Here is a 15813-nt window from a genome sequence, read left to right on the forward strand (position 1 = left end):
ATGTTTTATTGTGATGGAGCCAGAAATAATCAAAGGTACCAAAATAAATATATTAATTAAGTAGTCGGATTGATGGCATTATTTATCCGATAACTAATTATGCATAGAGGGGTCAAAGTGCAATATTGACTTAGAGGTTATTTATTATTTAATTGGAGTTCAATTAATTTCTTTTAGTGGAGTAGAAATTAATTTATGAATTAATTGAATTGGGTCCATGGACCGGGCCAATTATTAATTCATTGTAGCTAATAAAATAATAGGCCTAATGGATTCTCACTCATAGCCCAACTTGATATTGGAATCATATTAGATTTGAGACATATGAATTAGAGATGGAGAAGGATTTGTTATTTCCTTTTCTTTATTTTTATGCTGCCTATAAATATACATGGTCTATGTATATTTTAGGGGGTGATTTTATTAGAAGGAAAAATGAATAAATTTTCTCTCTCTAGAAAATTAGGGTTTATGGTCTTTTCCAAGGTAATTCATGGAGGCTTATGAGTGATTCGTAAAGGCAAAATAATTACCAAGAAGATGGAGATCCAAGGAGAAGGTATCTTGCTAAGGGATCTACAATAAGTGAGAACATTCACTTTAGAGGAAAGTTTTAAAGGTTTACTCAGACCTTTGATGTAAGTATTCAATCCATTAATTGAATGATACATCATATTTTTATTTTTGCATAAAACTTGTCTCTATGGGATGAATCAAGATCTATAAAAACTTGCACGTTTCCCAACAGCTGATACATATTATTTATATAAGTTCTCTCCGGCCTTTTAATGCAAACTATATTTTAACAATATATATATATATATATATATATTAATATCGATCTCAATTATGTGTTACAATATGTCAATGATGTGTTTGCTTGTCGCGCATCTTCTGTTTGCACTCTCAGGCATCGCTACCTCGCACACAATCCTCACATCTCTACCTGGTTTCAATGGAACTCTACCCTCCAAACTCGAAACAGGGTAAGTAAATTTTTTATTGTTTACCTTAATTGTTTTGTTCATCTGTGTACGCATGGTGGTTGCTAGTTATTATTATATTTTATTTATTTATTTTTTTCACACTACATAAAAAAATGTGCCAAAAAAACACATCACCGCCATTTACTATATGCATATAATTTCCAAGAATAAAAAATATATGCGCCTTCAATTTTATTTATTAAAGTCTCGAAATACCCTTAATAATTAAAGTTTTTTATTTTTACTTTTTCTTAGGGGCATTTTAGGTATCTTATTATTCAAATTGACAAAATATTCTTATTTGTTCAATTTGAAAAATATAATTTTTTTTTTAAACACTAGAGGTTATTTACACATTATGTACATAACAAAGGTTTTATTTATTTATTTATTATTATTATTATTATTTTTACAGTTTCCCTTCTTTTTTTTTTTTTTTTTTTTTTTTTTTTTTTTTTTCACATTCAAGACTCAAACCCTTCCCTTTCCTACCCCCTTTGATCGTAGAGAGGTTATACAATTGGGTTTATAAAAAACAGGTAGAATTTAATTGAAGAAAAAATAGAATATAATTTAAAAAAAATTGAGGAAAAAGAGTAACAAGGAAAATAAAGAAAGAATTACAGAGACTTTTTCGAAGAAAAAAAAAAAAAAACAAATTTAAGGGCGCGCAGTTTATAAACTTTTGTTTCTATTCAAATGATCGATTCTTTATATATATATATATATATGCTTGCAGATACGTGGGTGTAGGTGAATTAGACGATGTGCAACTTTTTTACATCTTTGTGGAGTCGCAGAGGAACCCAGAACGTGACCCTCTTATGCTTTGGCTCACCGGTGGCCCCGGCTGTTCCACTCTCTCTGCATTCTTTTACGAAAGCGGTCCAATTTCTTTCCTCTTTATTATTATTATTATTTTTAAATAAACGGCTTCACATTTTTCAATAAAATTGCTTTGTGTAATCTACTTGTAAGCAGATGCCTTGATAGCCCAGTAGTTAGTGTTTTCGATGAATTTTAGGAGTATCAGGCTTCGACTTTTTGCACCTACTAATCTAACTCCTAACAATTATTACCTTGAAATAAAAAAAAATCTACTTGTAATTTTGTATATTATTTTGGACCATGTTTGGCGCAAGGGAATAAGGTATTACAATAATTTTGATGTGGGTCCTAACCGTCCTAAAAATCTCATTTTTCTTGCGGGGTGTGGACTTCGGTTGTAGATACTTTTGAAGCTTAGTATTGAAGCCTTTGAGGGCATTTAAGACTCGTGTTGTGATATGAAGTAACATTCAAAATTGTTGTTTAGAGAGTGAGAAGGGTTAGAGGCTAAAAATTGTAATATCTTATTTTGTGCGTGATGAAATCTTTTTGCTGATCTTCATTGTGTACATAAATTTTAAGAAATGATACGTGGGTGCTCACTATTAACATAAAAATAATCGAAATTGTCTAATTATCAGATTTCGTATCATTACTTCATCGTCATTACTCAGAAATAAAAGTGTATGTATGTTATAATATACATAAGGCACGGACCCAACGTGGGATCAATGGGGGTGGATCCAACTGAATTTTTTATATTTTTATTTTAGACTTGATTTTTTTTTAGAATTTATGACGATGCCCTTACTAAAATTACAATTTGCCCCCACTAGATTTGTTTGTTTTTTTTTTTTTTTTTTTTGTTTGTTTGTTTACTTTAAATTTTTAAGAATTTATCTCCCACTAAAATTACAATTCGGCCCCACTAATTTATTTATTTATTGCATTTTATACTTTATATTTTTTAAAATTTATGAAACAATTCAATTGAGATTATAAAAATGGACTTACTGTATAAGTTTGCCCCCACAAACTAAAGTCCTTCCCCCTCACAAAATTTTATGGGTCCAGTGTATATCTTAATATATATCGCTATTCACACACACGATTTAATTGATTGATGCCATTGATTTTTTCCCATTTTCACAGGTCCTCTAATATTCGACATCGTAAATTACAAAGGGGGCTTACCAGCACTCACTTTAAATGAATATTCGTGGACGAAGGTATGCAAATGATGTGGTTATAAGCTTAAAAGGTTCAATTTATTATTATTTTTGTTAATTAATTTATAGGTAAAATTGAAATGTAGTGATAATTTTTCAGGGCCTCAACATAATATATCTAGATGCACCTGTTGGCTCTGGATTCTCTTACTCAACAAGCCAAGAAGGTTACTACATGGATGACTACCAATCATCAGCACAAACCTATGAATTTCTCAGGAAGGTGTGTGTATAAATCACATTATTATAACATTAAATGGTGATACAATTTCATAACCTTGCATTATTAAATAAAGGGTAAATTGTAAAACAAAACTCCTCCTATATATAAAAAAAAATGTGTAAATAAATCTTAGCATGTGCAAATTATTCCCTAATATGCGTTGACCGTTAATTTTGACCTATATATATATATATATATATTAAATTTCAAAATATCCTTAAAATCTCTTTCTCCTTTTTCTCACCTAAAATCAGTTTTTATTTTTCTTAAGGGTATTTTAGGTATTTCAATTTTTAAATTGACAAAATACTAACTCCGTTCAATTTGTGAGAGTCACAGTTCCCTAAAAGTGACACTTTTTATGGTAACAGAAAGAGTATTATTTGTTCAATTTAAAAAATGTAATTTTTATTTTTTTATTTTTTATTTTTTAACACGAGGAGGTATTTGCAAATTCTTTATATAACATGATCATTTTTCTTGACGTTGTGCAGTGGTTGAAAGATCATCCTCAATTTTTGTTACATAATCTCTACATCGGTGGTGATTCCTATTCGGGCATACCTCTTCCCATGATCGTCCAAGACATTATAAACGGTATTTAATCGTCTTCTTGATATATATATATATATATATCTCACTGCATTTTTATGTTTATGGAAAGAAGTAATAGTTATAGTGGTTTCTTTATTTTGGAGTTGCAGGTAATGCAGCTGGATCGGAGCCATTCATGAATCTCCAAGTAAATGATCTAATTTACAATTTGGAATTACTTCTATTAGTTGTTAGTTTTTTCCATCTTAAATTGTCTTTTATACATTTTTATAAAAGTTGAATCAAATAGAATTTTTCTGCCGCTGCTTTTAAATACTACATTATTATTCAAATTGTTACCAGGGGTACATTCTTGGAAACCCAGTGACCGATGCATATCTCGATGACAATTCTAGAATCCCATTTGCTCACCGGTTAACACTCATTCCGGACGACCTCTATCAGGTGATTTCACGATTCACCATGAACTCGAGTAAATGGTTTAATTTTTGCATTAATTCAAATGTTAAACATTTTTCCAAAGTGATGGATTTTAGGTACATCTTTTTATTTGCACTTTTATTTGCACTACAATGGTTCATTCTATTAGGATAAATCACTGTTAGTAGTTCTGTTGTTAATTGGAAAATTTTCTTCATCACGTTTTGTAGCATTTTTTAACTAGAACGCCATTTTTTTTTTTTTTTTTTTTAAAAAAAGGTCAAACAAAATTTAAGCAGAACATGTTGATATGACTAAGTCACCTTGATCATTTTCTTATACGATATCATTCTGAAATATCTTCAATCTTTTATAAATTTGTAGTCAGCAAAAACAAGTTGCAATGGAGATTATATTAATGTTATTCTTAGTGGGCAATGTGAAACAGACATGGAAGCAATCGATGAGGTTAGAGAGACTTATATATATTGTGGTCATTATATATAAGTTTTGGAGGGATTGATAATAAGAGAACACTATTCAATTTGCAGTTGATCCTCGAAATAAATTTAGCACAGGTTCTGGAGCCCTATTGTGGTATGACAGCAACAGCAAGACCTCGTGAATTAAGTCGGCGTCGAAGATCTGTCAAAGAGCACTCCAAAATTTCTCTCATTTCGCAACCTAATGATGTTCCATACTATTGTCGCGTAAATATTAATCCGTTTTTAACTCATACACTTCACTCATGCTATGTTCGGTTGTATGGAATTACATAACCTACAATATGTACTCTACTCCTGCAGGATACGTGCCGGTTGTGATATAGGTGTTCGAAAAGCACTTCATGTTCGAGAGGTATATATATACGTATGCATGTATGTATACTTGATGAAAAACAAAATCCGAATACGTATTCGTTTCAGAATGAGGAATTTTTACAATGCTGATCTGCAGGGGACAAAAGAAGTTTGGCAGAGGTGCAATGCTACTTTGGCTTATATAGAGGATGTAACTAGTAGTGTAGCTTACCATCGAAATCTAACAAGAACAGGACTCAGAGCTTTGATATACAGGTAAAATCTTTTTTTTTTTAATTATTATTATTACTGTATTTATTTATTTTTATGTTCTTTCGGGGAGTCTGTTGTTTAACATAAAACTTTTGTTGACAAAATTATACCATACCAATAAGAGAAAAATGAAACGTAGTCTGACAGTCGGACTAATTTTACTGATTTCATGATCGCCATCAACGCCCACACACGTAAAATCGGTTAGAGTTGTCCGACTGTATGCATGATGAACGTAAATTTGCAGTTTGCATGAAACTTGATCTCCCCCATCGGCAATAATTTCTTGAACATTGTTTAGCTAATGAATATTCTTAGATCTGGCTTGAGTCTGCATGATGGATCTACTAGGATGAGCCAATATCATAGTTATGTGCTCGTAGTTTACAAGTGTTTAAACCTTTGTCACTAATTTAATGAAGCTGTTCAATTTCTACAGCGGCGATCATGATATGTCAGTTCCACATATCGGTACACAAGAATGGATAGGTTCTCTCAATTTAACCCTCGATACTGTATGGCGACCATGGTTTGTGGATGGCCAGGTTGCAGGGTGAGTTCAGCGGAATGTACATTTCTTCAATTCTGTTTACTCTTGCATAATGATTTTAAAGTCCAAAAGTTTGAAAGAAATGAAGGGTCAGAAGACTCCATGTCCGTTAGACACACTAAATTAGGAGTATTGTGGGACTTTGTTATGGAGGAGTCTTGGGTTCCCTGCACTAACTCATTAGTGGTTAATAGCGACAATGTTATTTAGATCTTAGTGGTTAGTACCGACAATGTTATTCAGACCTAAGGTTATGATTGGTATAATGAAAAAGAAAAGAAATAGTAACATTAGGTAAGAAGGAAAATAAAATAAAGAAAAGTAGTGAATAGTATTAATTGCTTGTCATGTTTGGTTTATTTATAAAGAAAAAGAAAAGAAAGGATAGAAATCATGTTTCATGTTTATTTGGGGAAACAAAATAATAAAAACTATTAACTATTATAATGAATTTACAATCATACCCTTTTTCATAGAGTTTTCTTTTTATAAAAATAAGGGTAAATTTGGTATTAACAAAGTTTCATTAAAAATATTAATTTTTTTTTTCCCATTTCGAGAGATGATAACAAAAGGTACCATTCATGCCTCATTCAATCCCTCCAAATTCTTCATTTTCATTTTCATCTAACATTTTTTACCAAACACATTTTTTTATTTCCTTCCGTAACCATTCTTTTCCTTTCACTTTTGTTCTATCAAACTGACACTAAAAGAAGGGGTAAATTATATTTGACATTTCCTGAAGTTTGGACAAATTACACACATGTGCACCGTTTAACGTTTATTATTTTGACTTCTCCTAAATCCATTCGCGGACTGCCAGATAGTAATTTAGAGCATGAAAAGTCAGTGATGTCCTGATTTTTATAGAAGTAAAAAGCAAGACTTTCATATAAGGAAAGAACAAAATTGTCATTTTATAGAATGTGGTAACTGCGAATGTGAAAAATCAATAATGCCTTATTTTTTATACAAAGGAAGAACAAGATTTTCATATAAATGAAGGACAAAATTTTTGTTATTATATAAAATTTGATAACGCCTGCTGGCCAAAATTTTGAAACGTCAAAGTAATAAATGTTAAATGGTTTATCCATATTTAATTTGTCTAAACTTCAAGAAAGATTAGTGTAATGAGAATCATTATCCATAAAAAAAAAAAAAAAAAAAAAAAAATCATTATCCATAATTTAATACAGACTCGATCCCTCATCTGATAACATTATATATGCAATTATATATGTTTGTTTGATGCAGATACGTTAAGAAGCTTGCAAGAACAAACTATGCTTTGACATACGCAACTGTGAAGGCAAGAAATGCTATTTTTTTTTAATTTTTTTTTATTACTTAATTGGATTCAATTATCCACCAATAAATATTTATATATGGCCTTGGTTCATTGCTTGTGCAGGGAGCCGGTCATGTTGCGCCAGAGTACAAGCCCAAGGAATGTTACACCATGATTGATAGGTGGTTTGCTTTGTATCCTCTCTAATGAAAAGAAAGAGCGTAATAAGGTGAATTTATGTACCATTAGTGGAGTTAATTTTGAGTAATTTAATTTTTTTCCCTTTTCAGGAAGGTTAAATTTGAATAACTCCCAATTTTGAATCTAAATCACAAAATTGGTTTTCGAATATTGGTCAATTATGACTAGATCATTAGCCTGACTTGTATAACATCGAAAAGTAAGATGTTTAACTCTATAGACATTTGTACGTATCAAAATTTTACCTAACAAAAAAGATAGAAGTTTCGGGTCACTTAATTTACAACTACTGATTCTATCTCAAGTATTTGTAAATTCTAATTGGTATAATAAATAGAATTTGTCAGTGGGATGGTAACTCAGCGGGAGGGCGTGTATTGTTTGTGACCTTTAGCCTGTGTTCGAAACTCACTAGCATCATTTTCCCTCCCTAGCATCATTTTCCCTCCCCTTTAACATCTAACTCCCTAACCACACTAACCATTGCGAAATAAATAAATAGAATGTAATATTTTCACAAAACATTTTATTTATCTCTAAAATTAATTTATAACAAAAGAATTGAAGGAATTTGTTTGTTTTTTTTTTTTATAACAAAAGCATTTTTATTTCTACTTGTTTATTGCTACTGGACCCAAACACACGGGCTATGCTCTTTTTATCAATGTTCGAGACCACTATGCCATTAGTTGTATTGGCCCATAAGGGCTTTGATCTTTTGCTTTTGTTTTCCTACTTGGCAATGGGATTATCTAGCCCAAGCACTCTCTAAATACTTTACACATATATACAATTTGCTTGATTTTTGCAGGGGACAAATAAAAAATAAAAAATAATTTGAAGTTGTACAAACACATTTGCAGGACTTCTAAGATATACTCCTTCTCTTTTTAATAATTATTTTAGAGGGTAATTTGAAGAAACAAGATTTAGTTCGCCTAAAGATGGAAAATGCTTAAAATCATATTGTTTTCCAGGATTAATTGTACCGAAGATCGAATAATCATAAACGTAATGAACCATGCATCGAGCAAAGTGAATTGAATTAATGTTATTTTTGGGAGTACCGAATCGGTGCCTTGAATTTAGAATTTGAAGAAGTTTAGTACAACCAAATGTGCGCTTTGAATTTGGGATTGAAAGAAGTTTGGTTCAAAATTTGTACTAAACTTCCTTCAATTCCAAATTTAAGATACCGATTTGGTGCCGCCAAACATAACATAGCATTATGAAAAGGAAAATGAACTATCAAAAACATGCTATCCATTAGCAGAATAAGAAAGGTCTTAATAAAATGCAAAGCACCATTGATTTTAACTTCTTCCAAGTCATTGTCCATGTAATCAAATACAGAGTGATTCCTACAATAACAACATGACATAGTTCAAAAGACTATTACAGAACTGTTAAAAAAAAAAAAAAAAAAAATTGTTCCACTTCATTTGTTTTCTATCTCAGAATTTTGTTCGTCAGTGAACAATAGTGAGAAATATTTACACCAAATACAGTATTTACAGATTGTCTATCATACTGGTGTTTCATTATTTTGAAGACGCAGCGTGGTTGATTTGCCTCTCTCCAATAATTTCGGAGTGTAAGCTTAAATATGCGCTTCTCTATCACATAGCAACACATGCCAGTGTTTCATCTGGTTGTGGTATGAATGATCTCCTGCGACAGATGGTGAAATAAACAAGTTAAAATCTGTTGATGCATTCACATTATAAAAACTGTCCATGGATTGCATCAGCACAAAACAAGGGAAAATGAATGCGGATGCTGAGGACCTAACTAATGGATCACCATGTGAACGAGCACTAAAATTGTCAAACGACAGTTGAAAAATGAATGCAATTTAAGGATTATTGTTACCCTTAGCAAAATCTAGAGTTTAAGTTGCTGAGCATATACCTACGAAGATTCGAGCCACAAAACTTCTCTAGTCTCTGCCAGTTTGGCGGAAAGAACAAATTACCTCCCCCGCCAAGCAAACTTATAACGTCAAACCAGTCAGAATATTAGAAGTCTAGCTTGAGAACTAGGAAAAACACTCACATAAGCACATAAAGATGACACGAAGTTCTTCAATCATTTCCCGCACAAAGGGAAGATTAAAGCAACATTCGAAACAATCTACTCATTGGTAAAGTGTCTTACAATTAAGTAATTAATCTGATACGTTCCACCACTAAACTTATGCTCACAGCTCTGGATTGAATATTCCCGCTCCACAGAGAAGGCCAATGCTTCCTTCCTGCAACATGGGACGAAAGAAATCAAAGTCTTAATATAATGCAGGAAGAAAAATGTAAGATAAAATGTATAGCGACCAAAACTATCGTTGATAATAGAAGATTCTTTGCCTTAATCGTGAGTGCCAATAGAGAACAAATCGATGACCAAAACTATCATGGACATTGCTTAATAACGTAGTGTTCACCTATCAAGTCATGCAGGGTATTCAAGAGGACATAGGGCATCATTCATCAAGTGAGTTTCATCATTAACTAACTTATTCTTAAAAAATGTCCACAGTCTGCATTAGCACACAACAAGGGAACATGAATGCGAATGCTGACTGCCTAACTAATGGAACACCGTGTGAAAGAGCACTAAAATTGTCTAATGACAGTGAAAAAATGACGGGAATTCAAGGATTATTGTTACCGTCAGCAAAAGTTTTAGTGCACCATGTGAATAAAAGATACAAGGAAAAGTTGCTGAGAGCATACGTGAAGATTGGAGCCACAAAACAGCATTCCGGTTCTTGACTCACCATACTCAAGTTCGAATGCATTTCTCAAGCCTTTGTCTGATGGGCTGAAGAACATATTGCCTCCCCCACGAAACAAATTTATATTGTCAAAATCACCGAGAGAATTAAAAATCTAGCATGAGAACTAGGAAAGTCACTCACATAAGCACGAAAAGAATCTTGTTTAGTCTACTAATGGTCGTCGCTACAGCCTTGGCCAATTACTTTGCGGCTGCTCATCAGCTCATGCTTGCTGGTTTTGTAATCGTCCAATTGGTTGCTTCCACCTCTGTGTGTTCCTGTAAATTCGCAGAAGCTTCATGCTAATTAATATGAAATAAGGGTCTTAATCCGAACAGAACAAGTCAATAATTTCTAGCAGGCAAGGGAAATAAAATCACGCGCTGAAGATCCATGTGAATTGTGATAGAAAGTTGGATGATCAACTAGTTTTGGGTTGTTCAATGTAGCTAAGAGATCACAGCGTTTCAGAAATATATGCAGTTATATATATATATATATATATATCACCCATATCATATTAATTAAAAACACATTACAACTCTCCAATAAAAATATTATGTACCAAAAGAAACAAGAATTGTAAAAAAAAAATTTAGTGTACTTATCAGAGATTATATTATTTCATACTGCTCTGCTCTTAATTAAGATGTCACGAGAACATCTCACTCACATATATATGTATAAACACACATATTTACCTGTTTGGCATTAGGATTCTTCAGAGCCACAAAGTAGTCCCCGTCGCTATAGATGGTCGCCTTACCACTACCACCAATGGCATACTTCCATCCATCAGTAACCTAGATTGACCTTGCAACTATTACACTTCATCTATAAGAGATATATATGATTACTAGCCATAATTATAGGAAATCAACAATATCATTCTGTGTATCTTAGCACTCACTTATGCATCATATACATTGCAGTAAAGAGGAAAGACAGCTTTTTCCCATGCATTGATTGTGACAGAGTTCTAAGAAATTTTCTTTTCTTGCACCAATTTTGATGGAATTGGCACTCATTTGAACAAAGGATTGAAAGAGTTGTTGAGACAACCTTAGCCGGACACCGTTTGATCTTGGGAAATCGGGCCTCATGTTTCTCAAGTCTCATACTTGAAACATCCATGTTCACAACTGCAATCTCATGGGAGGCCAATCGCTGTAATCTTTTCCTCAACATGGTGTTGGCCTATCAAGTGAAATAGGGCATCATTCATTAAGTTTTTCATCATTAAAAAACTTATTCTAAAACCTGTCCATAGATTGCAATAGCACAAAACAAGGGAACATGAATGCGAATGCTGATGACCTAACTTGGAGCCCTGTGAAAGTGCATTTAAATTGTCAAACGAAAGCGAAAAATGAAGGTAGTTCGTGGATAGCAAAATCAAGAGTTTGAGTGCACCATGTGAATAAAAGAAACCAGGAAAAGTTGCTTGTTTCTTTTATTCGAGCTCCACAAAACACCATTCCCATTCTTGACTCACCATACTTGGGTTTGGATGCATTTCTCTAGCCTTTGTCTGATGGGCTGAAAGAACATATTACCTTCCTCACTAAACAAACTTATATATATATATATTGAAAGGTCAAACAATCTTATATTGTCAAAACCACTGAGAGTAATAAAAATTTAACTTGAGAACAAGGGAAATCACTCCCATAAGCACACAAAGAGGGAACCACGTTTTTCAATCATTTCATCCCCATAAGGGGAAGGGCTCATGCACTAGACAACCCAAATAATTCAAAACAATCTGTTCATTGGTAAAGTGTCTTACCTGTAATCTGCTAATCTTATACTTGTTTGCTATTGCCCTGGTAATAGCTTGTCTCCACTGTTACACACGTCCACATCTTATATTACCCCTCTGAATAGAATATGCATTCTGCACCGAGTATCCCAATGCTTTCTTCCTGCAACATGGGAAGAAAGAGATTTAAGTTTTAACATAATGCAACAGAAAATGGAAGATAATATGTATTTATATATAATGAACTGAATCAGGTCTTAAAACCTTAATCATTTGCCTTGATCGCGAGTACCAGTAGAGACAATAACTGCATAAGATTCTTTCCCCCGACTCACCTCCATTACACAAAATCTTGTGTAGCCTTAGCCAATTACTTTGCGGATGCTCATGCTTGCTGGATTTTATAATCGCCCAATTCGCTGCTTCCACCTCTGTTTCTTCCTGTAAATTTTCAGAAACTTCTTGATAATATGAAAGAAGGGCCTTAATTTAAACAAAACAAGTTAAAATTTTTCAGCAAGCAAGGGAAAAAAAATCCTGCGTTAAAGATTCATGTGAATTGTGATTAAAGTTGGATGATCATTGAGCTTTGGATTGCTCAATGTAGCTACAAGATCATGGACATTTTATAAATATATGTTGGAAGCTAAATCTAGTAAGTTAGGAGTGGAAGAAATTAAGTAGGAAATAAAGAAGACCTGCATTTGGTTGTTGCATCATGGTTGATGTCAAGTAGTACTATTATTATGGTCAATCAAGCAAAAAGACTTTGATTGCTTGTAAAAGGGCAAGAATATAATCTTGAAATTCTTCTAATCAATATCATATTCTGCTTTTGTTAGTGCATAAAGTTTCATTATATCTTATCGGCAAATTTCTCATAACCATGAAAACTAGAGCAAACATTATTTTAATGAAAGTGATTGTGTTTCTGCCTCGAGTAAATTATCCTAATCCTTTTCTTTCTCTTACAAAATTTTGCACACTTTTTTTTCCAAGAATTAAGAGAATGATAGTTCATTATTTCATTGTGTTGGATTGAAAATTTTGTCATAAATTACAATGTTACATGGTAGGAAAAATGCAAAAAAAATTCACAAGCTGGTTTATAAAAGTGATAAAATAATTTAATCTAGCAAGATGTCTCACCTCTGAGATTAAACAATATGAATATGAAGTACAAAGAGAGGACGACTGTAAACTAAGCCAACGATGTGCTGATCAAGCTACCCCAGAACACAAACACAAAAAGAAGAATCGAGATTTCCTGAGAAGGTAAAAAAGGAAAAATAAGATTTGTAGAGGACAATTTCAGTAGTATCATATCCTTCAAGAAAGAAAGAAAGAAATACAAGAGAGGATAATTACTAACTTGTAGTTGCAATTCGTAGAATAAAATGTGCAATCTTGTCTGTTTCTAGCAATGATTCATCCACCCAGTCTTGTGTGACTGTCCCATAAGAAAGAAATAAAATCAGTTGAACTTAAGACAAAGAGAGAGAATGAACAATAAGAGGGAATAATAAGATAGAGTTTTATGGTGTTCAACAAATTCAGATCATAAAGGGTCGATATACCTCGTCTCTCACTGCCACAATTCAATATCAACTTTTGGGATGTGAGCAATCTTTGGCCAATCTTCCTCGGTTTCTTTCTGGCATCTATCATATAGCACATTGCTGGGTGATGTAATTGTGAGTTGTTGTAATGCAGTGAGCTGACGCATCCCATCGGGCAGTGTTGTCAATTTGGGGCAGTGGTGAAATTCAAGTCGTTCAAGTGATGCGAGGTTGCCTGTCCATTCCGGTAAAGCCATCAAGTTGTCACACCACTCAATCTTTAGAGTTTGAAGATTGGTAAGATGTTGAAGTCCCGCAGGAAGAGATACAAATGAATCTAAAGATAGAGACTTCAAATTGAAAAGATGAAGAAGCAAAGAAGATGAAGAGGACGATGACATGGTTGAGACTGTATCTGTCGTGGTGGAGATTGTTGGGGTTGGGGACTCAGTCATCATGAACAGCCGTTTTACTAGCTCCTCGCTGACATAACGGAGATGTAGTTCTTCAAGATATGGTGGCAGAATAGGCATCGATTTCAGATTAGGGCAATCTCTGACGGTTAATTTGGAAGGATAAGGAAATGATGGGAGACAATAAGGCATTGTCTTCTTCAAATGTTGAGGTGGCGGTTGTTGGTCTGGTAAGCTTGCAATGGTACCTGTTGTTGCTTCTTCCTCTACTGCTTCGCTTCTCCACAATCCCTTCAGATTATGCAACTGCAAGAGTGAGAGTTCTTTCAGGAATGGGAAGAATGTTGGCGTTGGTTCTGATCTTCTTCTTGCTGCCGTTGCTGCTCCTCCTCCTCCTCCACTGGATGAAGATGAAGAAGAGGGTAAAGACGAAGAGAGGGACTCCTCACCACCACTGCCACTGCCACTACTGCTGTCTAAGTACTCCAGGGATCGCATCCAACGAATCCTAAGAAATTGGAGAGAAGGAAGATGCTCAAATAGTGGAAGATGAATGCATCTGTCACAGCTCTCCATATCAATTCTGACTAGATTCGGGAGGCATAAGCCAGCCATCAACCAACTTGGGAAACTTACTCCCCTATAGAAATATATTATCAGCTCCTTCAGATTTGGGTGTGGACGTAAGGATTCCAACAATAACTCATCATCATCATGATCATTCTTAGAGAAACATAATGCCAGCGTCTTAAGGTATTGTTTCGCCTCCAAGAAATTTGATCCCTTCATTCCCTCCGCTGTTGCATCTTCTAAACACTGATTACATGAGTCCCTACGTCCAAGTACAATACGTAACTTTCCATGTAAATTGTTTAGGTTTTGCAATTCACTCAACCGGCTACATGAGTCCGCTACAAACCTCGTTAATGTGAAGAGAAACATCAACTGCCCCAATCCCCCCGGCATACCAGTCAAGGCATAACACTGATCAAGCTCAAGATGCCTAAGACAAGCCAATTTTTTAATCTCTCTTGGCAATTCTTCAAGACCATGACAGCTATTGAGTTTTAGAGTACACAAATTTTGCAACTTGGTTACAGAATTTGGGAGAGTCTCGACAAGAGTATCACTAAGATCAATATACCTTAAATGTATCAGCTCGCCTATGTTGTTTGGCACAGTCTTTATCCCCAAGTGGCTCAAATCTAACACATGTAAACTTTTAAAAGTTGAAACAATATTTTCAAAAGATGTTTCTCTTCGATCTTGATTCTTCAAAATAAGTGTTAGTAAGTTGTTAGCTCTCAAGCGGATTGGAGTTTCCAATGATGAATCTACACGGTAACGAAATGACACATGCCGAGTTCTTTTGGTAACACTTTCTGCATTTGAATTACTTTCTGCATTGTTCAAAGTGGAGATCTCATGCCTTGCCACCGATTGTGCAACGTCGTGAAGAAGATCATGCATTTTGCATCTAATTATTTCACCCACTTCATCTGTTTTGACATCATGAAAAAATGACCTCTTCAATAAATCCATAAAATACAAATCACTTGCATCCTCCAATTGTTGGTCTTCATACACTGACCGGATGAATCCATGTGCAATCCACATTTGAATTAATTCATTCTTATAAATTTCATCATCTTTCCAATATAGGGAACAAAATGCAAAGCATCTCTTCAAACTCGAAGGAAGGTGATCATAACCTAACTTTAGTACTGGCAGAATAATGTTTTCAGATTCAGCTATTTTCAACAAATCGTTATTTTTGAAAAACAACCATTCATCAATTGTATCTTTAGAGTATAGTAGGCTTCCTATAGCCCTTATGGCAAGAGGAACTCCCTTACATTTCTCTACAATTTCCTTCCCAATTTCTACTTTAGATGTATGGCGATACTCTTCCATTTGTTCGAATGCCATTCGCTTAAATAAAGA

At 33.8% G+C, this 15813-nt stretch overlaps 2 protein-coding genes across 2 annotated transcripts; one reads left to right on the top strand and one right to left on the bottom strand.

Moving 5' to 3' along the window:
* The first annotated feature begins 870 nt into the window (after positions 1 to 870).
* On the top strand, positions 871 to 7365 carry LOC132301468 (serine carboxypeptidase-like 17). Its single transcript, XM_059798718.1, has 14 exons — positions 871 to 986; positions 1726 to 1871; positions 2967 to 3043; positions 3144 to 3266; positions 3761 to 3863; positions 3971 to 4008; positions 4164 to 4265; positions 4626 to 4709; positions 4793 to 4965; positions 5048 to 5099; positions 5199 to 5317; positions 5754 to 5867; positions 7125 to 7179; positions 7282 to 7365. The coding sequence occupies exons 1-14, from the start codon at positions 871 to 873 to the stop codon at positions 7363 to 7365; spliced, it is 1386 nt and encodes a 461-aa protein (XP_059654701.1).
* Positions 7366 to 8645: 1280 nt separating this feature from the next.
* On the bottom strand, positions 8646 to 15798 carry LOC132301469 (putative disease resistance protein RGA4). The gene is made up of 10 exons (XM_059798719.1): positions 13475 to 15798; positions 13270 to 13347; positions 13047 to 13164; positions 12162 to 12338; positions 11925 to 12060; positions 10837 to 11332; positions 10092 to 10413; positions 9517 to 9613; positions 9271 to 9351; positions 8646 to 9030 (listed from the first exon to the last, which is right to left on the bottom strand). The coding sequence occupies exon 1, from the start codon at positions 15796 to 15798 to the stop codon at positions 13483 to 13485; it is 2316 nt and encodes a 771-aa protein (XP_059654702.1). The 3' UTR covers positions 8646 to 9030; positions 9271 to 9351; positions 9517 to 9613; positions 10092 to 10413; positions 10837 to 11332; positions 11925 to 12060; positions 12162 to 12338; positions 13047 to 13164; positions 13270 to 13347; positions 13475 to 13482.
* Between the last annotated feature and the right edge of the window lie 15 nt (positions 15799 to 15813).

This window comes from Cornus florida, unplaced genomic scaffold, assembly GCF_030987335.1.
Source record: "Cornus florida cultivar Cherokee Brave unplaced genomic scaffold, ASM3098733v1 CherokeeBrave_3.0.0_Hap2_Chr03, whole genome shotgun sequence".
NCBI lineage: Eukaryota > Viridiplantae > Streptophyta > Magnoliopsida > Cornales > Cornaceae > Cornus > Cornus florida.

Coding starts and splice junctions, on each gene's coding strand:
- LOC132301468 (XM_059798718.1), top strand. CDS start 871: ATGTGTTTGCTTGTCGCGCATCTTCTGTTTGCACTCTCAGGCATCGCT. Junction 3,864..3,970: donor CGTCCAAGACATTATAAACG/GTATTTAATCGT, acceptor TTGGAGTTGCAG/GTAATGCAGCTGGATCGGAG. Junction 4,009..4,163: donor AGCCATTCATGAATCTCCAA/GTAAATGATCTA, acceptor AATTGTTACCAG/GGGTACATTCTTGGAAACCC.
- LOC132301469 (XM_059798719.1), bottom strand. CDS start 15,798: ATGGCATTCGAACAAATGGAAGAGTATCGCCATACATCTAAAGTAGAA.